This window comes from Physella acuta, unplaced genomic scaffold (genome assembly GCF_028476545.2).
Source record: "Physella acuta isolate Inbredline_101_S28 unplaced genomic scaffold, ASM2847654v3 ptg001126l, whole genome shotgun sequence".
Lineage (NCBI taxonomy): Eukaryota > Metazoa > Mollusca > Gastropoda > Physidae > Physella > Physella acuta.
The window spans coordinates 560476-588395 of record NW_026732643.1 but is presented as its reverse complement, the minus strand read 5'-3'; the positions used below and the strand labels follow the sequence as shown (position 1 = coordinate 588395).

The 27920-nt window shown below is 45.3% G+C and overlaps 3 protein-coding genes across 3 annotated transcripts in view; 1 reads left to right on the top strand and 2 right to left on the bottom strand.

The window, feature by feature from the left end:
- Positions 1 to 4098, bottom strand: part of LOC131956080 (dynein axonemal heavy chain 6) — a 68244-nt gene extending 64146 nt beyond the window's left edge. The window contains exons 1-7 of the mRNA XM_059320466.1: positions 3906 to 4098; positions 3420 to 3632; positions 2939 to 3119; positions 2608 to 2704; positions 1823 to 1962; positions 1228 to 1301; positions 337 to 483 (exon numbers count right to left, since the gene is read on the bottom strand). Of these exons, the coding sequence (XP_059176449.1) occupies positions 337 to 483; positions 1228 to 1301; positions 1823 to 1962; positions 2608 to 2704; positions 2939 to 3119; positions 3420 to 3632; positions 3906 to 4097 (1044 nt within the window). The 5' untranslated portion in view covers position 4098. The remainder of the gene's footprint in view (positions 1 to 336; positions 484 to 1227; positions 1302 to 1822; positions 1963 to 2607; positions 2705 to 2938; positions 3120 to 3419; positions 3633 to 3905) is intronic.
- A 57-nt stretch (positions 4099 to 4155) lies between these two features.
- Positions 4156 to 8838, bottom strand: LOC131956074 (dynein axonemal heavy chain 6). Its single transcript, XM_059320456.1, has 6 exons — positions 8707 to 8838; positions 7769 to 7921; positions 7144 to 7245; positions 6829 to 6978; positions 5775 to 6017; positions 4156 to 4359 (listed from the first exon to the last, which is right to left on the bottom strand). Exons 1-6 carry the CDS (start codon positions 8836 to 8838, stop codon positions 4156 to 4158), a joined length of 984 nt encoding a protein of 327 aa, XP_059176439.1.
- Positions 8839 to 21089: 12251 nt separating this feature from the next.
- On the top strand, positions 21090 to 24446 carry LOC131956073 (cytochrome P450 2D9). The gene is made up of 2 exons (XM_059320455.1): positions 21090 to 21195; positions 22901 to 24446. The coding sequence occupies exon 2, from the start codon at positions 22902 to 22904 to the stop codon at positions 24444 to 24446; it is 1545 nt and encodes a 514-aa protein (XP_059176438.1). The 5' UTR covers positions 21090 to 21195; position 22901.
- The last annotated feature ends 3474 nt before the right edge of the window (positions 24447 to 27920 follow it).

The following is a 27920-nucleotide window of genomic DNA, read 5'->3' as shown; positions in this document are numbered from 1 at the left end:
TGAGACTGAGCTGTGAGACTGACATGTGAAGCTGTGAGACTGACCTGTGAGACTGACCTGTGAGACTGACCTGTGAGACTGACCTGTGAGACTGACCTGTGAGACTGACCTGTGAGACTGACATGTGAAGCTGTGAGACTGACATGTGAAGCTGTGAGACTGACCTGTGAAGAGACTGACCTCTGAGACTGACCTGTGAGAGTGCCAGTGAATCTGTGAGACTGACCTGTGAGACTGACCTGTGAGACTGACCTGTGTAGCTGTGAGACTGACCTGTGTAGCTGTGAGACTGACCTGTGTAGCTGTGAGACTGACCTGTGAAGATGTGAGACTGACCTGTGAAGCGTTGCTCATGATCCAGTTGATGAAGCTGGTCGTCTCGTACTCTTTGATCGATTTCTTACAGAGCCGCCGTAGACTGGCGAACATGGCCTCTTCTACTTTAGCCAGCCAGTCCTCCACGTTACCTCGGGCCTTCAGACCCTGAAACACAGATAATAAACCTCATACCCTACAAAACAGACAAAAGTTTAGACCCTACAAAACACAACCAAAACTTTAGACCCTACAAAACACAGCCAAAACTTTAGACCCTGCAAAACAGCCAAAACTTTATACCCTGCAAAACAGCCAAAACTTTAGACCCTGCAAAACAGCCAAAACTTTAGACCTTGCAAAACACAGCCAAAACTTTAGACCTACAAAACACAGCCAAAACTTTAGACCCTACAAAACACAGCCAAAACTTTAGACCCTACAAAACACAGACAGACCCTGCAAAACACAGCCAAAACTTTAGACCTACAAAACACAGCCAAAACTTTAGACCCTACAAAACACAGACAGACCCTACAAAACACACCCAAAACTTTAGACCCTACAAAACACAGCCAAAACTTTTGACCCTGCAAAACAGCCAAAACTTTTGACCCTGCAAAACAGCCAAAACTTTAGACCCTACAAAACACAGCCAAAACTTTAGACCCTGCAAAACAGCCAAAACTTTAGACCCTGCAAAACAGCCAAAACTTCAGACGCATCAAAACACAGCCAATCTTTATACCCTACAAAACACAGCCAGACCCCACAAAACACAGCCAAAACTTTAGACCCTACAAAACAGCCAAAGCTTTAGACCCTACAAAACACAGCCCAAAAAAATATGCATATATTCGTACTTTAAGTGATTGCTCTGTGTCTACAACATGCTGGTATAACGCAACAAACCTTGGCTAGTAAGATTTTCTCTCCTTCCGGTGAAATCATGGACAAAATGTCGTTTGTGTACTGAATTTCCTCCCCTATGAAGAATGAAAATTGCGTCAAGTTTATTTTATTGAACGATTGTTTTAGCTATTTAATAACCGAAATTATGAGAGAATTAAATACCATTGACAAAAGACCTGCTTGAGAAAAGATATTTTTATCTGAGACATGTCTGTCATAAGACCTACATGCAGACTTTCTTCCAGGCATCTCTCTGATAGGGGGGGGGGGGTGGGCTCAGCCCCACCGAAAAATGTCTACCGCCCCCCCCCCCCCCCATCCCTGGAAAATTTATTGATTCCCCACGAAAATATCAAGTGCCACCCCGGAGAAAAACTCTGGAAGAAACACTGCCTATCTGATAGGTGACCTACCTGTATTAAGACCTACCTGACAGGTGACCTACCTGCCATAAGACCTACCTGACAGGTGACCTACCTGCCATAAGACCTACCTGACAGGTGACCTACCTGACAGGTGACCTACCTGACAGGTGACCTACCTGCCATAAGACCTACCTGACAGATGACCTACCCGAGGTAAGCCGTTGACCTACCTGGTAGCAGACCCTCGACAAGACCAAACTCCAGCTTGTGGATGGCATCAAAACATTTCCTGAGATGGGGCTGGACGGCCAGGGGGTTCCTGGTCTGTGCCAGTATCTCCAGTAGCTCGTCGTTAGACAGGAAGTAGAACCTGCGGGTGGACATGCGCAGTGGTTAGACAGGAAGTAGAACCTGCGGGTGGACATGCGCAGTCGTTAGACAGGAAGTAGAACCTGCAGTTGGACATGCGCGGTGGTTAGACAGGAAGTAGAACCTGCAGTTGGACATGCGCGGTGGTTAGACAGGAAGTAGAACCTGCGGGTGGACATGCGCAGTCGTTAGACAGGAAGTAGAACCTGCAGTTGGACATGCGCGGTGGTTAGACAGGAAGTAGAACCTGCGGGTGGACATGCACAGTCGTTAGACAGGAAGTAGAACCTGCAGTTGGACATGCGCGGTGGTTAGACAGGAAGTAGAACCTGCGGGTGGACATGCACAGTCGTTAGACAGGAAGTAGAACCTGCAGTTGGACATGCGCGGTGGTTAGACAGGAAGTAGAACCTGCAGTTGGACATGCGCGGTGGTTAGACAGGAAGTAGAACCTGCGGGTGGACATGCACAGTCGTTAGACAGGAAGTAGAACCTGCGGGTGGACATGCGCAGTCGCTAGACAGGAAGTAGAACCTGCAGTTGGACATGCGTGGTGGTTAGACAGGAAGTGGGATCTGACGTTGGACATGCGCAGTAATATTTCCCCTGAGAGTGTGTACACCATCAGGACGGGCCTGGTACTAACCTGGGAAAGGCGACTCGCTTGGTCTCCAGATAAGCCTCCAGACATTTGAGAATCTTGTCCAGAAGCTCGTTGTTGTATTCAAACGTTTCAAACAGGCCTGGGGGGAGATGTAGAGAGGGTTAGGTTGGGGGGGGGGTGTTAGGCCTGTGGCAGATAGGTTGAGTTAGGGGAGAGCCGTAGAGAGGGTTAGGGTAGGGGAGGTTTGTTAAGGTTAGTTGAATAGATAGGTTCTGTTTTGTAGTGAAATGATCGCTTCAATTCGCTTAGTTGGGCAGGCACCTGGTTGAGCCCCATTCCTGATGGCCAGTGGCGACTTGTTGACCCATCTCACCTGGCTGAGCCCCATTCCTGATGGCCAGTGGCGACTTCTTGACCCGCCTCATGATCTCCTTGTACGACCGGTCCACTTCCACGAACAGCTTGGCCTCTACCGGCAGCTGGCGCTGGATGTCGGGAGCGCTAAAAATAGATTCCAGGTACAGCCATGTTCTCTGACACGTGATCCAAGACTCCTGAAACACGGGGGGGGGGGTACGTTTTCTTTGTCAAATCTTGAAATGGGCAGAGTCACAAATAACACAATGGATGGACTATGTTACGGACAGTGTGTGATTATGTTACGGTCTTTGTTGATTTTTGTTATGGTCAGTGTATGATTATGTTATGGTAAGTGTTGGGTTATATTTTGTGTGTGATTATGTTATGGTCCGTGTTTGATTATGTTATGGTCCGTGTTTGATTATGTTATGGTCCGTGCATGATTATGCTTTGGTCCGTGTATGATTATGTTGTGGTCAGTATGAACCTCTCACCAGCGTCTTGTTGAAGAGCGCGAGACTTGCTGCCCATTCGTCGACCTTGGCCTTGATAGGGCCGACATGCCTGGATGACTGGATGGTCTGGATGTTGATGTTGCTGTCGTCCAGCAGTTGTTGGATGTCGTCCGTCGAACCAAGGATGTACACATCTTTCTGGTCTTTGTACGGCACGACGGTAAACTCCACACTTTTCCAGGAGTCAACGACCTGGTGTCAGACAGACATTCAACAATCTGATGTCGATACAGACATTCAGCAGTCTGATGTCACCACAGACATTCAACAATATGACATTTAAAAATCTGGCTCCAACCACCACTTTAAAGGGGGAAACATTCCAAGAGGGCTCTAACATGTCCCTTACCCAGACACATGTCCTCTCACTATCCCACCCAGACGTCACACGTACTGTAGCCAATAACACTACACCAACCCGGGCCATGTCTGGCCAAGTTAGAGCATCGTGTGGCCGTGGATCACCTTTTTAAGGATGGCCTCCAGTGCGGCCTGTGACGAGGCCATCCCAGCGATCTCCATCATGTCGTCGGCCTTCTCGAAGGCGTTGATGTCGACCAGGATGCCGAGAGTCAGCGGCTCCTCCTTGTTGAACTTGAAGTTGAGGGCGTCCTGGATGAGATCCCAGTGGCGTTTCTTCAGATGGGGGTTTCTCATGTCGGTGATTACTTGAAGCTGAGGAGAAAATGGCAACCTTGTCATTTATCCTTCTAAGCTATTTAACACTTAAAAATTCCCCCCCACCACCACCACCGCAGTAGCAGACGTGACTCACCCTGTTTTTCATGACCTCGACCTTCTTCTTGAGCATGGTGACCACCTGGTTGGGCGGCAACCCTTTCTCCAGGGTCTGCACGGTTTTCATGAACTTCATGGTCGTGGCCGTCACTTCCTCGGGCTCCAGCGTCATGAAGGGGGTCTGTGACGTCAAAATATTGTTTTTAAATGGTGGTGTGACGTCAAATACTTTTTAAAAACGGTGTTGTGATGTCAGATAAATCACATTTTTAAACGGTGTCTGTGACGTCAAATTACTTTTAAAACGGTGTTTCTCTTTCACAGAGTAAGGAGAAGAGACGTTGGATTAAAAACATAGAAGGAAGTAGCTTTTCAAACCGTACCAAGAGAGCTCGTCAATTTCCTCCTTAACATCGGTCAACAATTTCATCCCTACCTCAGTCCATCGGTCAACAATTTCATCCCTACCTCAGTCCATCGGTCAACAATTTCATCCCTACCTCAGTCCAACAGTCAACAATTTCATCCCTACCTCAGTCCATCGGTCAACAATTTCATCCCACTCATCAATAGACGACCACATGACGTCCCTACCTCAGTCCATCGGTCAACAATTTCATCCCTACCTCAGTCCATCGGTCAACAATTTCATCCCTACCTCAGTCCATCGGTCAACAATTTCATCCCTACCTCAGTCCATCGGTCAACAATTTCATCCCTACCTCAGTCCATCGGTCAACAATTTCATCCCACTCATCAATAGACGACCACATGACGTCCCTACCTCAGTCCATCGGTCAACAATTTCATCCCTACCTCAGTCCATCGGTCAACAATTTCATCCCTACCTCAGTCCATCGGTCAACAATTTCATCCCTACCTCAGTCCATCGGTCAACAATTTCATCCCTACCTCAGTCCATCGGTCAACAATTTCATCCCACTCATCAATAGATGGCCACATGACGTCCCTACCTCAGTCCATCGGTCAACAATTTCATCCCACTCATCAATAGATGACCACATGACATACCTACCTCAGTCCGTCGGTCAACAATTTCATCCCTACCTCAGTCCGTCGGTCAACAATTTCATCCCACTCATCAATAGATGACCACATGACGTCCCTACCTCCGTCCATCGGTCAACAATTTCATCCCACTCATCAATAGATGACCACATGACATACCTACCTCAGTCCATCGGTCAACAATTTCATCCCACTCATCGATAGATGACCACATGACATCCCTACCTCAGTCCATCGGTCAACAATTTCGTCCCACTCATCAATAGATGACCACATGACGTCCCTACCTCAGTCCATCGGTCAACTATTTCGTCCCACTCATCAATAGACGACCACATGACGTCCCTACCTCAGTCCATCGGTCAACAATTTCATCCCTACCTCAGTCCATCGGTCAACAATTTCATCCCACTCATCAATAGATGACCACATGACGTCCCTACCTCCGTCCATCGGTCATCAATTTCATCCCACTCATCAATAGATGACCACATGACGTCCCTACCTCAGTCCATCGGTCAACAATTTCATCCCACTCATCAATAGATGACCACATGACGTCCCTACCTCAGTCCATCGGTCAACAATTTCATCCCACTCATCAATAGATGACCACATGACGTCCCTCAGCCTCAGCTCGTTCTGGGCATCGTCCAGGTAGTCGAGCTTGGTCACCTCGACCTTGAGCTGCTTCTGTCGCTCTCTCAGACCTCTGGCCTTCTGCTGGACCGTGGACATCTGCTCCAGCAGCTGGTCCAGATATTCCCTGACCTCTGTCCTCACGGCCTTAGGGTCCAGTAGCATGGGGTCCTGGGGCGTGGCAAATATGGGGGTCATGGTACAGGTCAAATGTGGGGGTCATGGTGCAGGTCAAATGTGGGGGTCATGGTACAGGTCAAATGTGGGGGTCATGGTACAGGTCAAATGTGGGGTCATGATCAAGGTCAAATGTGGGGGTCATGGTACAGGTCAAATGTGGGGGTCATGGTACAGGTCAAATGTGGGGGTCATGGTACAGGTCAAATGTGGGGGTCATGGTGCAGGTCAAATGTGGGGGTCATGGTACAGGACAAATGTGGGGGTCATGGTACAGGTCAAATGTGGGGGTCATGGTACAGGTCAAATGTGGGGGTCAGTGGTACAGGTCAAATGTGGGGGTCATGGTGCAGGTCAAATGTGGGGGTCATGGTACAGGTCAAATGTGGGGGTCATGGTACAGGTCAAATGTGGGGGTCATGGTACAGGTCAAATGTGGGGTCATGGTACAGGTAAAATGTGGAGTCATGATCAAGGTCAAGTGTGGGGGTCATGGTACAGGTCAAATGAGGAGTCATGATCAAGGTCAAATGTGGGGGGGGGGGGGGGGGTCATGGTACAAGTCAAATGTGGGGGTCATGGTACAGGTCAAATGTGGGGTCATGATCAAGGTCAAATGTGGGGGGTCATGGTACAGGTCAAAATGTGGGGTCATGGAACAGGTCAAATGTGGGGGTCATGATCAAGGTCAAATGTGGGGGTCATGGTACAGGTCAAATGTGGAGTCATGATCAAGGTCAAATTTGGTGTCACGGTAAAGGTCAAACACGGTCAACAGACTACAAGCTAGAGCCAAGCAACTGACCTGCATCTTCTCGACCATGACCTTGGCCTCTGCGAGATACTCTTGCGCATCCTTCTCGGCGCACTTGTTGAACTTTTCAACAATGGTGTCTCTGCCGGACAGAGCTCGGTCAATCATGTTCTTAGAGTTATAGATGATTGGGTCCATTGTCTAGCAGGTGATACATGATTGGGGCAGGGATAATTTACTCGGTATTGTATAAATAACAAACTAGTATAATATAAGGTATAAAAAAATAAAAAGATTGAAGCGGACAAAGACCAACAACATAAAAAGATGAAAGCAAAAAAGGAAAATACACGAAACGAAATGTACCGAATAAACGATGGCATCCTCTGGCGCCTTGCCAACGTTGAAGTCATCAATCAGAGAATACAGGTCTTTTACTATGATAGACTCGAGCTCCACGTTATCAATCTACATCAAACATTTACACAATTTGTTAACAGTCTACATCAAACGTACACAATTTGATATCAATCTACATCAAACATGTACACAATTTGTTATCAATCTACGTCAAACATGTACACTATTTGTTAATAGTCTACATCAAACATGTACACTATTTGTTAATAGTCTACATCAAACATGTACACATTTGTTATCAATCTCTACATCAAACATGTACACAAGTTGTTATCAATCTCTACATCAAACATGTAAACAATTTGTTAACAGTCTACGTCAAACACGTAAACAATAATTGTGTTATCAATTTAAATAAGTACACCATTAAAATATGTTATCAAATTGATCAAACACGTACACAGCTGGTGATCCAGCTGTTACCTGTGAGCTGGTGACCCATATGTTACCTGTGAGCTGGTGATCTGTTACCTGTGAGCTGGTGATCTGTTACCTGTGAGCTGGTGATCCAGCTGTTACCTGTGAGCTGGTGACCCATCTGTTACCTGTGAGCTGGTGACCCATCTGTTACCTGTGTCTGAAAGTCGTCCAAAAACTGCAGGTAGTTGACGTATTCGATGGTGGTGACCGGCTGGTGATGGAGTTTAACCGCCCCATCTTGTAATGTCTGAAGGATCTCATCCATGGCGCGTTTTGCTATCACTGGCAAGGCTTTGTGGATTTGCTGGAACAGTAAGGGTATCGATGTCAACATAGGGCTTGAATACTTATGGTATCGATGTCAACATAGGGCTTGAATACTTATGGTATCGATGTCAACATAGGGCTTGAATACTTATGGTATCGATGTCAACATAGGGCTTGAATACTTATGGTATCGATGTCAACATAGGGCTTGAATGCTTATGGTATCGATGTCAACATAGGGCTTGAATACTTATGGTATCGATGTCAACATAGGGCTTGAATACTTATGGTATCGATGTCAACATAGGGCTTGAATACTTATGGTATCGATGTCAACATAGGGCTTGAATGCTTATGGTATCGATGTCAACATAGGGCTTGAATACTTATGGTATCGATGTCAACATAGGGCTTGAATACTTATGGTATCGATGTCAACATAGGGCTTGAATACTTATGGTATCGATGTCAACATAGGGCTTGAATACTTATGGTATCGATGTCAACATAGGGCTTGAATACTTATGGTATCGATGTCAACATAGGGCTTGAATACTTATGGTATCGATGTAAACATATGACTGAAACAGTAACGGTATCGGTGTGAACGTATGACAGCATGAAATTGACCTTGAGACACACATAGAGCAGGGCATTGACCTTGAGACACACATAGAGCAATACATTGACCTTGAGACACACATAGAGCAAGACATTGACCTTGAGACACACATAGAGCAAGACATTGACCTTAAGACACATAAAGAGCCGGACATTGAGACAGACAAACAGATTGACCTTGAGACAGACAAACAGACTGACCTTGAGACACTCGACCGGTGCTGGGATCAAAGTTTTCTTGAGAGTCTGCGAGTCGATGAGCAGCAGCCCCAGGGGCAGCCGGTCAACGATAGCCGTGGCCATCTTGTGCTGTTGGTGGAACTTGACGATCATCTCTGTAAACAGGCCTGGGTCTGGGGGGGGGGGGGGGGGGGGGCGGGGGATAATGTCAAGTCTACATTTTAAAACTTTATATGTTTAAAAAAAAATAATTTTAATTTTAATTAGTCTTTTGATGTTCTGTTTAGCAATTATTTTTTTTTAAAAGGCAGACACCATAAACACGTGACATCAATAAATAATGTTCAGTCGACTAACATCTTCCTAAATACTACACTTATTTCGTCGTGAGATATTTTGTTTGAGATACTTTGTCTTTTTGTCTGAGATCAATTACTCCGCCACCATTTATGTTTATATCTATATACCTATATACCTATATATCTATATATCTATATACCTATATACCTATATATCTACATCTACATCTACATCTACATCTACATCTATATCTATATCTATATCTATATCTATATCTATATCTATATCTATATCTATATCTATATCTATATCTATATCTATATCTATATCTATATCTATATCTATATCTATATCTATATCTATATCTATATCTATATCTATATCTATATCTATATCTATATCTATATCTATATCTATATCTATATCTATATCTATATCTATATCTATATCTATATCTATATCTATATCTATATCTAAGAAGCGTTTGGACGAGATATAGAAGTCGGACACACTGGTCGCCCTGGCCAGTCTAGACCACGTGACCAGAGTTTCTTCCAGGCATCTCTTCGGGGGGGGGGGGGGGGGCAAAGCCCCCCGGAGAAAAAAGTCGGGAAGAAACACTGCACGTGACAGCCTCTATTAGTGAGCTGATGGGGTGTCACGATGTACTTCTCCACAAGAGGACAGACAGACAGACAGTGGTCAGCGGGTTGCTGGCCAAATCCAGTGGTGACCACATGTCACCAGGTCAGGTCACGCGTGGGCGATGACCGGCCTACGGTAAACCCCTTAAAAGTTCAGCTACAAATGCACTCTTACCTCCTTGTCCAATGGGTCCTGCAGAAAGATGGAAAAAATATTTGCAATGTGAGCCAATCTCAGTGTACAATCATTGTTATAAGATCATACATTTATTTCTAATTGTAATACAATATTCATGGCAATAAAACTAATGGTTATGCATCTACATGTTGACGATGTCGTGAAAACATTTGAAAAACCCGAATGTATGATCGTGACGTCATTACAATAATGCCTTGCAGCACGGTGAAGTAACATCAAGAGTGACGTGACGTCAACCAACGTACGTGTGAGGGGGCGGTGCGTGTTGAGATCGAAGACGATGTCGTCAGCGTAGAACATCCGATGCTTCTCGATGGTCTCAGAGTACTTGTCGGCGATGCTGAACGCCTCTTGCACGTTTTTCTGTGGAGTAAAATACATGTCAGTGTTATATCAGTGTCATGTGTTGTACTATGTGTCAGTGGTATATACCAGTGGCACGTGACAGCTTCATGTCAGGTCAGTGACAGGTGGACACATGGTCGAGTGCCAGCAGACATGAGATCTATGGAAGACACTGAGTCATCTACCCAGCCAGAATCTTGGGGTGGGGATGATGTTAGTCACAAGCCCGTGTAGATGCACAATTTTCGTGTCACCGATAATTCAGGATGTGACAAATAAAATGTTTACTACTTTTGGAACAATAGCCCCATACAAATAAAATGTTTACCACTTTTGGAAGAATAGCCCCATACAAATAAAATGTTTACCACTTTTGGAAGAATAGCCCCATACAAATCAAATGTTTACCACTTTTGGAACAATAGCCCCATACAAATAAAATGTTTACCACTTTTGGAAGAATAGCCCCATACAAATAAAATGTTTACCACTTTTGGAAGAATAGCCCCATACAAATAAAATGTTTACCACTTTTGGAAGAATAGCCCCATAAAAATAAAATGTTTACCACTTTTGGAAGAATAGCCCCATACAAATGAAATGTTTACCACTTTTGGAAGAATAACCCCATACAAATAAAATGTTTACCACTTTTGGAAGAATAGCCCAATACAAAAAAAAAATGTTTACTACTTTTGGAAGAATAGCCCCATACAAATAAAATGTTTACCACTTTTGGAAGAATAGCCCCATACAAATAAAATGTTTACCACTTTTGGAAGAATAGCCCCATACAAATAAAATGTTTACCACTTTTGGAAGAATAGCCCCATAAAAATAAAATGTTTACCACTTTTGGAAGAATAGCCCCATACAAATGAAATGTTTACCACTTTTGGAAGAATAACCCCATACAAATAAAATGTTTACCACTTTTGGAAGAATAACCCCATACAAATCAAATATTTACCACTTTGGGAGAATAGCCCCATACAAATAAAATGTTTACCACTTTTGGAAGAATAGCCCCATACAAATAAAATGTTTACCACTTTTGGAAGAATAGCCCCATACAAATAAAATGTTTACCACTTTTGGAAGAATAACCCCATACAAATAAAATGTTTACCACTTTTGGAAGAATAGCCCCATACAAATAAAATGTTTACCACTTTTGGAAGAATAGCCCCATACAAATGAAATGTTTACCACCTTTGGAAGAATGGCCCCATACAAATAAAATGTTTACCACTTTTGGAAGAATGGCCCCATACAAATAAAATCCCAGCTGCACAAACGACCATGTTAAGATTAGAACATTCCAGGCTCCAGTTTTTGGACAAGCCAAGAAGGCCAAGTTCATGACCTCGATGAAATAGTGAATGGTGTTTATCGTACGACATCATGTTCGGCGTTATATTTGTTCCATTAACTGGCTGCTTGATGGCGCGGGGGTCAGGGGATCGGCGTCACTAGCGCGTCAGAGGAGTCACGATTTCTGCTGCTGCGTGCTTAAAATAACACCGGGTGGTTCTCGGGGTCGGGTACACGAGATATCACCCCCCCCCCACACACACACACCACCACCACCACACGGTCTATTTACTTTGAAGTAGGGCATCACAAAGTTATTTTTAACTCTGCTATTGCATAGTTAAACGGGTTATTTAGTACCAGCGTTCATGAGAATCCCAATGAATGCACGACAAAAGTACCCCCCCCCCTCGGTCATCTTCCCCAATTCCTTACCCCCCAGATCAACTACTTGCTATTACCCCACACCCCATGGTCTTACCCGGACCCAAAAACCTGCAGTAGGACATTACACCTGAAAATTATCCATCGTTTAGGGTGGGGTGGGTGATGTACTAGACCCGCTTAAAACATCACAACTCAGTTAAAATATGTGGAATTGGAATAGTATCACTGTTTAAGTTATATTATTATATATGTATGTGGAATTGTAATAGTATAGTAATCTAGGAAATGTATCACTGTTAAAGTTATATTGTTATATATGTATGTAGAATTGGAATAGTATGTTAATCAGAAGCGTAGCGAGGGGGGGGGCAGGGGGGTGCGGACCGCATACTATGGTTTCTGTAATAACAGATTCTTGTGGCATCAGAAAAGAAACTTATAGTATCCGTAAAGCAAACATAGTTGCCAGATAGCTGATGGGGAGCCCAGAGAACTAATGGGGACCCCAGAGAGCTAATGGGGACCCCAGAGAGCTGATGGGGAGCCCAGAGAGCTAATGTGGGGCCCAGAGAGTTAATGGGGAGCCCAGAGAGCTAATGGGGAGCCCAGAGAGCTAATGGGGAGCACAGAGAGCTAATGGGGAGCCCAGAGAGCTAATGGGGAGCCCAAAGAGCTAATGGGGAGCCCAGAGAAGTAATGGGGAGCCCAGAGAGCTAATGTGGGGCCCAGAGAGCTAATGGGGAGCCCAGAGAGCTAATGGGGAGCCCAGAGAAGTAATGGGGAGCCCAGAGAGCTAATGGGGAGCCCAGAGAGCTAATGGGGAGCCCAGAGAGCTAATGGGGAGCCCAGAGAGCTGATGCGGAGCACAGAGAGCTGATGAGGAGCACAGAGAGCTAATGGGGAGCCCAGAGAGCTAATGGGGAGCCCAGAGAGCTAATGGGGAGCCCAGAGAGCTGATGGGGAGCACAGACAGCTAATGGGGAGCCCAGAGAGCTAATGGGGAGCCCATAGAGCTAATGGGGAGCCCAGAGAGCTGATGGGGAGCACAGAGAGCTAATGGGGAGCCCAGAGAGCTAATGGGGAGCCCATAGAGCTAATGGGGAGCCCAGAGAGCTAATGGGGAGCCCAGAGAAGTAATGGGGAGCCCAGAGAGCTAATGGGGAGCCCAGAGAGCTAATGGGGAGCCCAGAGAAGTAATGGGGAGCCCAGAGAGCTAATGGGGAGCCCAGAGAGCTAATGGGGAGCCCAGAGAGCTAATGGGGAGCCCAGAGAGCTGATGGGGAGCCCAGAGAGCTAATGGGGAGCCCAGAGAAGTAATGGGGAGCCCAGAGAGCTAATGGGGAGCCCAGAGAGCTAATGGGGAGCCCAGAGAGCTGATGGGGAGCACAGAGAGCTAATGGGGAGCACAGAGAGCTGATGAGGAGCACAGAGAGCTAATGGGGAGCCCAGAGAGCTGATGGGGAGCCCAGAGAGCTGATGGGGAGCCCAGAGAGCTAATGGGGAGCCCAGAGAGCTGATGGGGAGCACAGAGAGCTAATGGGGAGCCCAGAGAGCTGATGAGGAGCACAGAGAGCTAATGGGGAGCCCAGAGAGCTGATGGGGAGCCCAGAGAGCTGATGGGGAGCCCAGAGAGCTAATGGGGAGCCCAGAGAGCTGATGGGGAGCACAGAGAGCTAATGGGGAGCCCAGAGAGCTAATGGGGAGCCCAGAGAGCTAATGGGGAGCCCAGAGAAGTAATGGGGAGCCCAGAGAGCTAATGGGGAGCACAGAGAGCTAATGGGGAGCCCAGAGAGCTAATGGGGAGCCCAGAGAGCTAATGGGGAGCCCAGAGAGCTGATGGGGAGCACAGAGAGCTAATGGGGAGCACAGAGAGCTGATGAGGAGCACAGAGAGCTAATGGGGAGCCCAGAGAGCTGATGGGGAGCCCAGAGAGCTGATGGGGAGCCCAGAGAGCTAATGGGGAGCCCAGAGAGCTGATGGGGAGCACAGAGAGCTAATGGGGAGCCCAGAGAGCTAATGGGGAGCCCAGAGAGCTAATGGGGAGCCCAGAGAAGTAATGGGGAGCCCAGAGAGCTAATGGGGAGCACAGAGAGCTAATGGGGAGCCCAGAGAAGTAATGGGGAGCCCAGAGAGCTAATGGGGAGCCCAGAGAGCTAATGGGGAGCCCAGAGAGCTGATGGGGAGCACAGAGAGCTAATGGGCACACGACCGCAGAGGACGCCCCTTGTTTGGTTTAATCAACGATTATAGTAGCCCAACGTATCCATGGCGTATATTCGAATGTTTTTTCTCGCAGCAAGCTCACGGCGATCGGATGAAAGGTGCAGTAAAACAAACAAACGTACTTTCATATATATATATATATATATATATATATATATATATATATATATATATATATATATATATATATATATATATGTTTATGTTTATATAAAGTATGTTGTGTCTGTGCAATGTTCTGCTACACAACAATTTCTTTTATCTTTTTCATTGATTTTGTTTTATTTGTTTGCGTCAATGGTACATTTTACAGTTATTTGCCGTGACGCTGTCAAACATTTTATTTTTTAACATTTTAATTGTAAAACACTGGGTAGTTGTTTACACGGAGAGGGACAGTTAAAAAAAAAATACAGGCTATTTTCTGTATCTCAGATGTTTATCATATTTGTGCAACGAAGCGTTTTATCAACGAACGGCAGGTGATTTGTAAATACCATTTTAGAATCAAGTAGAAGTGTACGCTTATGCTTTCAGCGTAGCTTTGTGTATTGCTGTTTAGTTTTTTAAAATGTAAACACGCATACAAATATTTTTATTTAGAAATGGCTATAACAGACTGGAGCAAAGCCTAGCCGATAATGGCTAGTTTTTTATGAAAGCTAAAAGGTGTAAGAGATTTTATGAGCGACCAATGCTTTTATTTGAGAAAGTGAGTTTGTTACATCCGAGCAGAGAATGTTTATCTCCACAGTCTAGGTAAAGTATAAAGGTCGAGACAGACGGTCCGATGGTCGAATAAATGGAAAGAATATGAAAGTGACCAAGAATATTAAGTATACTTCCTTCTGAGAATTTAATGGCATTGTTTCCCGTCCAAGGTTCCAGAGAACAAGTCAACGTCCATACCCCACCCGGCCCTCACTGAGGTGCACACTAACACAATTAATTAATGCAAGACCGAAATAAAAGCAATACATGGACGTCAACCTTCAGCAAATGTCAGCAGTCAGCTAATTTTAACAGTCAGCTAATGTCAAAATCGTTTGACAGTGAAAACCAGTTTATCCCCATGCTATTTTTAGCGGCAATATAGTTAATTAGTTGTATCAGCGGCCTTAGAATAAAGTTAATTAGTTGTTTTGTTTTTTATACTTTTCCATAATTTATGGTGCATGTGTCGCGCAACTACACAGAATTAGGTTAAATGTTCTTGGTGAATTGGTAGAATTGGTGCCCCCCCCCCCCCACCCCACCCCATTCCTTCACATATCTGTCTCATCTGTCTTTTTCACATTTGTTTTGTCTTGCCGCACCGCGTGCACCGCGTGCACCGTGTCACGTCACGTGCACCCTTCACACTTCACCGGCTGCAAGTCTTGAAACGCCCCTATGCTGGGATTCTAAACAATGTTCTAGAAGCTTCAGGGGAGATGACGCATCTAAAAAACAGTTCTTGCAAGTGGGGAAAGGTCAGGGCCTAACCTAGTTCCTCCCACCCCCTCCCTCCTCCCATGTTCCACTGGGTTCACGGTTTGCTGGTTGTAAGCTGCGACCTTAGAGGACTCAAGTTGTTGACATATAGGAAACACAAGGTGGCACGTCACAGGTCGAATAGACTACGTGTTAGATGACAGGTCGAACTAAACAGCTGTAATGTAACAGGTCAAATATAGCAGGTGTAATGTGCCAGTCAAATATAGCAGGTGTAATGTGACAGGTCCAATAGACTACGTGTTAGATGGCAGGTAAAATATAGCAGGTGTAATGTGACAGGTTAAATATAGGTGTAATGTGACAGGTCAAATATAGCAGGTGTAATGTGACAGGTCAAATATAGCAGGTGTAATGTGACAGGTCAAATATAGCAGGTGTAATGTGACAGGTCAAATATAGCAGGTGTAATGTGACAGGTCAAATATGGCAGGTGTAATGTGACAGGTCAAATATAGCAGGTGTAATGTGACAGGTCAAATATAGGTGTAATGTGACAGGTCAAATATAGCAGGTGTAATGTGACAGGTCAAATATAGGTGTAATGTGACAGGTCAAATATAGCAGGTGTAATGTGACAGGTCAAATATAGCAAGTGTAATGTGACAGGTCAAATATAGCAGGTGTAATGTGACAGGTCAAATAGAGCAGGTGTAATGTGACAGGTCAAATATAGCACGTGTAATGTGACAGGTCAAATATAGCAGGTGTAATGTGACAGGTCAAATATAGCAGGTGTAATGTGACAGGTCAAATATAGCAGGTGTAATTTGACAGCTCAAATATAGCAGGTGTAATGTGACAGGTCAAATAGAGCAGGTGTAATGTGACAGGTCAAATATAGCAGGTGTAATGTGACAGGTCAAATAGAGCAGGTGTAATGTGACAGGTCAAATATAGCAGGTGTAATGTGACAGGTCAAATATAGCAGGTGTAATGTGACAGGTCAAATATAGCAGGTCTAATGTGACAGGTCAAATATAGCAGGTGTAATGTGACAGGTCAAATATAGCAGGTGTAATGTGACAGGTCAAATATAGCAGGTGTAATGTTACAGGTCAAATATAGCAGGTGTAATGTGACAGTTCAAATATAGGTGTAATGTGACAGGTCAAATATAGCAGGTGTAATGTGACAGGTCAAATATAGCAGGTGTAATTTGACAGCTCAAATATAGCAGGTGTAATGTGACAGGTCAAATAGAGCAGGTGTAATGTGACAGGTCAAATATAGCAGGTGTAATGTGACAGGTCAAATAGAGCAGCTTCGATTTAGCGCGTGTAAAAGGAGAATCAAAATAGACAATCAAACGACAGCATACAAGGTACCCTGTACATGTGTGGTATTCTTCAATCAAAATATATTTTTTTCTTTGCTTGCTGCTGAGCGGTATTAATAAACCCCGCGTCACACACGTGTCATACAAATGTTGATTTGTACTAGGCCAAGTGGTGCGGGAATTTTTAATGTGGCTTTTATGTACATCGATGTAAATATTGACACATAGTTCAGAAACATTGTGACAGTTCAAGTAGGTTTAGTGATTTTCCGACGACACATTTTTTTTACAATTAGCAAAAACGTTAGGTATTTAGTCAATTCTATTTAAAGTACTTTGCAGAGTGATCCCAGCTTATGAGTAGGGCCCTACTGTTGTAAAGAGAACTCAGAAGTAACGTATTGTGGTGACGTTGGGAGAATTTAGAAGTAACGTATTGTGGTGACGTTGGGAGAATTTAGAAGTAACGTATTGTGGTTACGTTGGGAGAACTTAGAAGTAACGTATTGTGGTTACGTTGGGAAAGAGAACTCAGAAGATACGTATTGTGGTGACGTTAGGAGAACTTAGAAGTAACGTATTCTGGTGACGTTGAGAGAACATAGAAGTAACGTATTCTGGTGACGTTGGGAGAACTTAGAAGTAACGTATTCTGGTGACGTTGGGAGAACTTAGAAGTAACGTATTCTGGTGACGTTGGGAGAACTTAGAAGTAACGTATTGTGGTGACGTTGGGAGAACTTAGAAGTAACGTATTCTGGTGACGTTGGGAGAACTTAGAAGTAACGTATTGTGGTGACGTTGAGAGAACATAGAAGTAACGTATTCTGGTGACGTTGGGAGAACTTAGAAGTAACGTATTGTGGCACAGCTAAAATGTTGGATGCAGGGCAGTCAACATTTTTTTTCTTTATTAATTAAATAGTTCAGTCTTCATGGCGCTGATATAAGTTTCAGACATTTCCTCTGGAGGGCACTGCCTCCACCCCCCCCCCTGGACGAAAAAGAAAAATATTTTAATATAGAAACTATATCCTTGAACTACTGTCCGCCCACCCCTCCCGTTCAACTCCTTTAGGTTGACTATAAATCTCCACAGTTCTTTACTCCATCATCCCCCCTCCCCCATCCAACAGGAAACCGTTAAGCTAGGCTGACAAGAAGCTCCCATTTGCCAGCCAGGAGAGATTGCATGAATGCACACCTTCACATTTAGGTTGATAAACTTGCACCTCCCCTGACCTTTCGTTATGAATTTATTAACTGCTTGTGGCGTGACCCTCGTTTCAAATGTTTACCCTCCCCCCCCCCCCCTGTGGGGTGGGGATGTTTATGGCAGAAATTATTGAACGACCTAAATATTGTTTATAACAGGAACCATCACTAGAAGACATCCCGCTATTTTAAAACCAACCTTGACCTTCCACACTCCCCACCGTCATATATCGTCACCAGAAGCCAGACCCCACCCCCACCCCTAAAAAGACATTTCACCTCAGCCACCCACCTCTCCCTCACCCCAAATTTGAAATTGTCTTTCTGAAACATTGGCGAAACTCGGTCAACAATGAATACATTTATGTTAGCACGATAAAAAATATTAGAAACGAGAAATACAGCTAAAATTTAGATGGCTAAAATTCAGACGGCTAACATTCAGACGGCTAATATTCAAACAGCTAAAATTCAGTTTCTAAAATTATTTGTTAAAATATCTTGACACTTTCGGACATTTGCACTTCCCCTATCGGCACACAGTCACTAAGCCCCCATAGTCGAATCCACCAGTGTTCTTTCAACATGTCTAAAAGATACCCTAAAGGTTTCTTTCACACATTTTTTTCTACGGGGAGGAGGGCACTAACAGCTTCCGGCGGGGAGGTGGGGGAGACGGAAACTGGTTCAAATATATATTTTTACAAGCTTTTATTTTACTCTTTTCCTCGTCAATCTGTCTATCTGTCTGTCTAGATCAGGGGTCTCCAAACTTTTCAGTCCGAGGGCCGCATTAACTATGAAATTTCAGTTCGGGGGCCATTTTTTTGCAGGCATGTCTTTCATTTTTCTGGGAAAAGTTCCTCAGCAATCACCGACAAACGATTTTTCCTTGGACAAAAAGATCTCCGCGGGCCGGATGAGGGGACTTCGCGGGCCGCATCCGGCCCGCGGGCCGTAGTTCTAGATCGAAACGTCCGTGCGAAATTGCAGGTACTTCTGACAGATACGGTTCGTAGTTGGTACGTGGGTAAGGACATTAAATTTGACTTAATTGGATGCCTAATTAATTTCTTATGAATTAATTAAAATTTGGACCGAATTAGTAGGCAGTTCTACCCACACGCGTCATCACGGCCGTCTTGGGCGTGGAGCGAGGGGGGGGGGGGCCTCTATGACAAAAGCGCGTCATCACGTTCAATAGGCGCGAAATGATTTTTAGTCGGGTCAGCAGTCTAGTTCTTTACCACTAGACTACGCCATCCCATAATAGTTTACTGAAAATTTAGCTATAAACTTGACCACAGACTGAACAGTATTAATGCCTTCAGTTAAAGAAGTGTTAAAGATTTGTGTTCTATGATATGTGTTCAGCTAATTGTGGCAATTGTTGGATTGTAACTAAAACATCAGTAAATGTGACACGTATAGTAAAACTAATCATATTATTAAAGCAAAACTGTTTTTCAAATTATGTATCATATATTTGTTGCTACACTATATTGTCTTAACATGCGTATAACTCGTTAATACTAATAAACCGGGAGTGATCTCCCCTAAACTTTCTCGAATATTCTTATATAACTTGGAATATAGACATGATTTTTAATTACTTAAACTTTTAAAAATAGAATAGAATCTCATAGAAAAAAGAATTGCGCACCAAGCGAACGCCAAAACAAAATGTGCATATTAGTGCGCAATATTATTAGTACTTTATAAATTTACATGCGTTTTATGAGAAATCAGAAATAGCGTAAATTAGTACTTCCGGTCAACGGAAATTACTCAAAATTTGATAGAAGGTAGACAATTAGATCTTTTACTGACATGTGAAATTTCATTTATCTATCTGAAATAGTACTCAAGTTATAGGCTTTTGAAAAATTCAAAGTACCACTTTCGGTTATCGGAAATCACTCAAAAGTTGATCAGGATCTACAATTTTGATAAAATACTTATATATGAAATTTCATCAACCTAGCTGTAACGGTACTCAAGTTATCGTGTTTACACACAGACACAAAGACAGACACAAAGACACACAGACATACGGACAAGATTGCAAAATTATGTGTTTTTTTTTTCGTATCAGTGAGTTGTAAAACGTCGAGATTTCTAAAAATCTCGTTGTTTTTTTTTTGCACGATTACAAGACTTTCTCTATACTTCGTATATACTGGAAAGTAAAAAGTATAAAAATAATAAATAGGGGCCCTACATAAAAACGTTTATAATTACAAGCTTTTATAAATGCACTAAAAAAATAATACAATTTGTATTAAATATAAAATAATTTTAATAAATATAATAAATCTGCGGTTACTTTAAATATAAAAAATTACTTTCTTTAAATATATTTCTGCACTACTATTTATATCACTATAAATAAAAGCGTGGACCGCTTGTTTAAATACTTATTATTATAGCGATATAAATAGTAGTGCATAAATATATTTAAAGATAGTAATTTTTTTATATTTAAATAAACCGCAGATTTATTATATTTTTAAAAAATATTTTAGATTTAATAAAAATGGTATTATTTTTTTCTTTTTAGTGCATTTATAAAAGATTGTAATTATAAACGTTTTAATGTATTTATTATATTTTCTTTTTAAGTTATATATATATTTATATATTTTCATAATTCGTCCGGGGAGGGTGGAGGGGGAGAGAAATGCCTGAAAGAAACTCTGAAACCCTGGAACCCACATTGAAATCAGAAGTACAATAGCACCTCGGATCCATTTAATGTAATAATACCCGTCATATTTTCCCAACTTGGGTTTTCCCAGCCAGCTAATTATATCCCCCATCGAGAACTCTCCACAGCAATCACGTCAACATGTTACACGAGCCAACTGGCACGACTTCTGCTGTCTCACGTGTTCCCTCAGATCAAACTCATCAGGTATGCTAATCAGCCGCCCACGCTAAGATGATGTCACACCCTGACAAGCGCTGGCAGCAGGCCGCATAAAGCAGACGACACGAGGCCACTGTCACATGACTCTCGCCTCGCCGCAGACGCTGGAGGATTAGTGGCCCAGGTTCTAATCTCACACACGCCATCACTTGCCTAGACGCACTCCGACTACACCTCGCAGGTATTTGAACCAACCTTCTCAAAACTTTTCTGTGATTTGTTTCGTTCAGCATGGATCACCTGTGCGTTGATTTATTTTATTTTTGAATACTTGTCACGTCACATTTAGTTGAGCTACCCTATTGTTATTTTGATTTTAGTACACGATCAAAAATGAAGGTCACTAGGGTAGATGAAGTAGAGTTAATCTGTTTCTTTGACATACGTATTATGCAGCCACATATGCATTAACCGGCTCGAATCAGCCAGGTACCCATAGGAGCTGAGTCAACTCAGGATGTCCACTGACACATGCCAGGTACCCATAGGAGCTGAGTCGGCTCAGGATGTCCACTGACACATGCCAGGTACCCATAGGAGCTGAGTCGGCTCAGGATGTCCACTGACACATGCCAGGTACCCATAGGAGCTGAGTCGGCTCAGGATGTCCACTGACACATGCCAGGTACCCATAGGAGCTGAGTCGGCTCAGAATGTCCACTGACACATGCCAGGTACCCATAGGAGCTGAGTGTGCTCAGAATGTCCACTGACACATGCCAGGTACCCATAGGAGCTGAGTGTGCTCAGGATGTCCCCTGACACATGCCACTGACGCTCTGCTGACTACAGACTAGAAATAACAAACCTAACTAAACGGTACTTATGTTATCTGTATTTTAGAAACCGGAAACGGGAAAGTACCAATTCCGGATTTCGGGGGTCTCTCAAAATTTTAGAGTATAGAGGAATATTCGTTAACCTAACTGAAACAGTACTCGTTATCGTGCTCCCACGTAAATATAGTTAAGTATTACTTTCGGTTAGCGGAAATCTTCGCACCCAATCTAATACTTAAAATTCAAATTCAGTCAAACTAACTTAAAAGGTACTCAAGTATTATGCTTTTGAGAAACCTGAAGTGAAGTATGAACCATTTCCTTTGACCGGAAATCGCCCAAAAAGTTGATAGAGAACTACAAAGTTGATGTTACGTCACACCTAACTGAAACGGTACTCAAGTTATTGTGTTAGTTGCACACACACACACGGAGGAGCTCTGGATTGTTATAAAACGTCAAATTTTTATCAGAATCTCGATTTAGATTTTTGCACGAATACAACGCATCCTTTACATTCCGAATACTATCAATTGGAGAGTGTGAAACGGCGAACAGTGTCAAAATCTCATTTAATTTTTGCGCAAAATTACTATACTTTCTCTATACGCTGTGAACGAGAAAGAAAAAATCTTCAAACTAGAAATTCAGAAATAAACCTCTCTAGTTCTTTCCATGTGTAGACCCATATGTAGGTGTATGTCGTTATTTCTTATGTAGGCCAATAGCCGGGAAAAGGATGTTGTGGGTCTGACTGACTAATCGTCCCACAGATGCAGCCATGCAGAACCAAACTTAATTGTGCTTTTATGACCTGTGACAACGTTTTGAAGCAAATTATCACTAGAATCTAAGCTCCGCGTGCAAATGTGTTGCCCAACTGATTCAATTAACTCAGTTTTTTGCATAGGACGCGTGGGCTCCTGGGTTAATTATTTCGTTGATGCAGCATGAAACTGATGAATCAATCATTTGGTTCAATGATTGAATTACGGCTGATTAAACACTTGATTTTATGTTCGTATGACTGCGACTAACATTTGACTTAATGACTGCGACTAACATTTGACTGTATGACTGGGACTAATATTTACCTTGATATTGTAGGATGGATCTGCTGGATAACGTGGATTTTCCTGAGATCCACTGGATACTCGTCTCGTCAGTTGTCGTACTCTCATCGGTCTGGTGGATGGCGGGGCGCCAGAAAATGACGTCCAAACCCTCCAACTTTCCGCCCTACCCCGAGCCACCATCTTTTATTTTTGGGCATCTTTTAAAACTGGCAGGCGACAGCCGGCAGACGATGAGAAAATGGCGCCAGAAATCCGGGGATATTTATAGCCTCGACTTCCGGGGCAAGCACTACATCGTCATCAATGGCTATGACAAGTTCAAGGACGTTCTCGTGCATCACGCAGACCACGTGCCTGATGCCCCGCCCTCATTCCTGACCCGGATCTTGAATGAAGACAACAAAGGCATCGCCGAGTCCCGCGGCGACAACTGGAAGGAGCAGCGTAAGGTCTCCCTATCCATCCTCAGGGAGTTCGGTCTGGGCAAGAACGTGCTGGCCGAGCGCATACAGAAGGAAGTCTCCATCTACACGGACACGCTAGCCGGCTACAACGGCTGCCCGGTCGACGTGCGACTCCCAACCACCGTCAGCATCTCCAACATCATCTGCGCCATCGTGGTGGGCCGGAGGTTCGAGTACGACGACCCCGACTTCCTGCAGCTGATAGGTCACATGACCAACGCCGCCAAGTACTTCATCTGGCTGCCGCTGCTCACCTTCTTCCCCTTCCTGTACTACCTGCCGGGCGACCTGTTCTACGGCAAGCGTCTGGTGTCCAGCTTCACGGAGATCAACAGCAGCTTCTCGCAGGCCCACATCCACTTGGCCAAGTCCCGGCGCCAGGCCGCGCCAGACAACTTCATCGCCGCCTACCTGGACAAGATGAGCCGGAAGTTGCAGGGGCAGGAGCAGACGCTGATGGACGAGGCCAACCTGGTGGCGGTCATCCGGAACTTGTTTATCGCTGGCACCGACACGACCAGCGCCATCATCTTGTGGTGCCTGCTGTACATGCTGCACCATCCGGACATCCAGGAGAGAGTTTACCTGGAGATCAGATCCCAGGTGGGCGAGGACCGGCCTGTGTCTATACACGACAAGCCACGACTCCCGTTACTGAACGCCGTCGTCATGGAAACACAGCGTCACTCCAGCATCACGCCTTTCGCCACGCCGAGGGAGGTGATCACGACATTCGAGAGCCACGGGTTCACGTTCCCCAAGGGCAGCGTGGTGCTGCCCAACATCGACTCCATCCTGCACGACGAGCGGGTGTGGCATGACCCGCACCGCTTCAGGCCGGAGAGGTTCCTCGACCAGCACGGCCACCTGCTGCAGCCGGAGCAGTTCATTCCCTTCTCCATCGGCAGGCGCGTCTGTCTGGGCGAGTCGCTAGCCAAGATGGAACTCTTTCTCTTCATCGCAGGCATCCTGCAGCGCTTTAAGCTGGAACCGGAAGTTGAAGGGGAACTTCCGCCACTCAAAGAGGTCTACGGCGCCATCTGCTCTCCTCAAGATTTCCGTATCCGGTTTGTGGCCAGATGTCAAGATGGTGACGTAGCATTTCACGCGTGATTGGTTTTTCCGAAATGACATTTAAACTTCGCTATTGTTTTATGTTGATTTCATTTTCTATGACATTAAACTTACAACAAAATACCATTGCAATCGTTGAATTGGTTCAAACAAAATGTGTTTCTATGTTCCTGTAGTCGACTCCAAATAATTTTCTGCGAGTTTTTTTCAATAAAATATTTTGTCAATTTTTGTCTCACGAATCTGTACATTTTTGTTCCGATATTTTCTACATAGAGTGAGTACAACCCAGATTATAGACCACAAAACTAAAGACCACCAGCATGCAGGACCACAAAACTAAAGACCACCAACACGCAGGACCACAATACCACCAACATGTAAGACCATAAGACCACCAACACACAGGACCACCAACACGCAAGACCACCAACACGTAGGACCATAAGACCACCAACACACAGGACCACCAACACACAGGACCACCAACACACAGGACCACCAACACACAGGACCATAAGACCACCTACCATGATGTCCACGATCCCTTGTTGAAAGAAGTTGTCTATCTTGAGCACCATCTTGAGGTTCGGCCCGTCTCCACACGTCTTTTCCTCTTGTTTGTTGTTGATTAAAGGGCTGGGGAGGGAGGGGGGGGGGGGAGAACAGCTTACGTGACTACATGTCCTAACATAATTAGCATTCTGTTTCTCTACAGATAGCCTACCACACAACGCCTCAGATAGCCTAAAACACAACGCCTCAGATAGCCTACCACACAACGCCTCAGATAGCCTACCACACAACGCCTCAGATAGCCTAAAACACAACGCCTCAGATTGCCTACCACACAACGCCTCAGATAGCCTACCTCACGCCTCAGATAGCCTACCACACAACGCCTCAGATAGCCTAAAACACAACGCCTCAGATAGCCTACCTCACGCCTCAGATAGCCTACCACACAACGCCTCAGATAGCCTAAAACACAACGCCTCAGATAGCCTACCTCACAACGCCTCAGATAGCCTACCCCACAACCCTTCAGATTGCAGCCCTTAAAATTTTATAATTAGCATGTCCCACAATGTATTCGATGCCAAATGACAGCTGTACCTGGTAAAGGGGTCGAACTTGGGGTCAGGGGTCATGTTCTCCATGTCTTTAGCACAGTTCTGCCAGCACTTGACCAGGTCACCAATGGTGGCCAGTACGGTGTTCTGGTCGGGCAGGAAGGACAGCGTGTCGGGTGTCAACACCATCTCCGTGATAATCATGGGGCGGTACGGGAGCTCGTCGTCCTGTGGGCGTGGGTACAGGTGGGCGTGGGTACAGGTGGGCGTGGGTACAGGTGGGCGTGGGTACAGGTGGGCGTGGGTACAGGTGGGCGTGGGTACAGGTGGGCGTGGGTACAGGTGGGCGTGGGTACAGGTGGGCGTGGTTACAGGTGGGTGTGACTACAGGTGGACATGGGCACAGGTGGGTGTGAGTACAGGTGGGCGTGAGTATAGGTGGGCAAGGCTACAGGTGGGCGTGGGTACAGGTGGGCGTGGGTACAGGTGGGCATGGGTACAGGTGGGCGTGGGTATAGGTGGGCAAGGCTACAGGTGGGCGTGGCTACAGGTGGGCGTGGGTACAGGTGGGCGGGAGTACATGTAGGTGTGGGTAGGTGGGCGTGGGTACAGGTGGGCGTGAGTACATGTGGGCGTGGGTACAAGTGGGCGTGGGTTGAGGTGGGTGTGGGTACAGGTGGGCGTGGTAACAGGTGAGCGTGGGTACAGGTGGGCGTATGTACAGCTGGGCGTGAGTACAGGTGGGCGTGGGTACAGGTGGGCGTGGGTACAGGTGGGCGTGGGTACAGATGGGCGTGAGTGCATGTAGGTGTGGGTAAGGTGGGCGTGGGTACAGGTGGGCATGGGTACAGGTCAATACAGGTGGGCATGGATACAGGTCATTACAGGTGGGCATGTGTACAGGTGGGCTTGGGTACAGGTGGGCATGGATACAGGTGGGCATGGGTACAGGTCAATACTTGTGGGCATGGGTACAGGTCAATACAGATGGGCATGGGTACAGGTGGGCGTGAGTACAGGTGGACGCGGGTACTGGTGGGCGTGAGTACAGGTGGGCGTGGATACAGGTGGGCGCGAGAAAAAGGGATAAAGGTGGGAACTACACGCTGTGACGTAGCGCATGGCGACGTTATGATGTAGAGCAGGGGTCTCCAAACTTTTCAGACCGGGGGCCGCATTAACTATTAAATTTCAGTTCGGGGGCCAGTTTCTTCCAGGCATGTCTTTGATTTCTCTGGGCAAAATTCCTCAGCCATCACCAACAAACGATTTTTCCTTAGACAAAAAGATCTCCGCGGGCCGGATGAGAAGACTTCGCGGGCCGGATGCGGCCCGCGGGCCGTAGTTTGGAGACCCCTGATGTAGAGTGTAGTGACATGAAAGATGGAAACTGTGATGAACAGAAAACTTACAGCGTTTTTATCCGGGACAACTGTTGAGTTCTGGGGGTAGAAACAATGTTGAGAAGGTCAATAACCTTTGCTTGTTAACATGGTTTTACCTGGACAACTGTGACACTAGACACACGCACAATATATGCGACCCCAGACATACGCACAATATGTGACACCCCAAACACACGCACTGTGTATGTGACCCCAGACACACGAACGATATATGTAACCCCAAACACACGCACAATGTATGTGACCCCAGACACACACAGTGTATGTGACCCCAGACACACGAACGATATATGTAACCCCAAACACACGCACAATGTATGTGACCCCAGACACAACCCCAGACACACGAACGATATATGTGACCCCAGACTCACGAACGATATATGTAACTCCAGACACACGAATTATAATTTACATATGTGACCCCAGACACACACACAATGTATGAATTACCTTCCTACTTATTGGCACCGTTTTTTTAGGTGCCGCCGCCTGGACCGTTTCCTCGATGATGGCGGCTGCGAAAATGTCCTGGTCAACGGTGATGTCAGTGTCCGGCAGGGTCACGTCCACGATCTGGGGGTTCAGGTGGGCGAGTTCATCTGGCGGGGGTGCCAGCATCATCAGGTGCTTCATCTGTTGGTTGAAGGAGCTGACCGAGTTGACCAGCAGCTCGTGGATGCTGCTCATGACCATGTAGTCCAGCATGGTGATGTAGCTGGGGACGAGAGGTCATAGGTCACAGTCTAGTCCAGCACGGTGATGTAGCTGGGGACAAGAGGTCAAAGGTCACAGTCTAGTCCAGCACGGTGATGTAGCTGGGGACAAGAGGGCAAAGGTCACAGTCTAGTCCAGCACGGTGATGTAGCTGGGGACAAGAGGTCAAAGGTCACAGTCTAGTCCAGCATGGTGATGTAGCTGGGGACAAGAGGTCAAAGGTCACCGTGATGGTGTAGCTGAACGAGAAAATGAGACACACATGAGATGCTTTGAGAAATGCTGCGAGAAATCAGTTTAGGAGTTTATATTAAAAC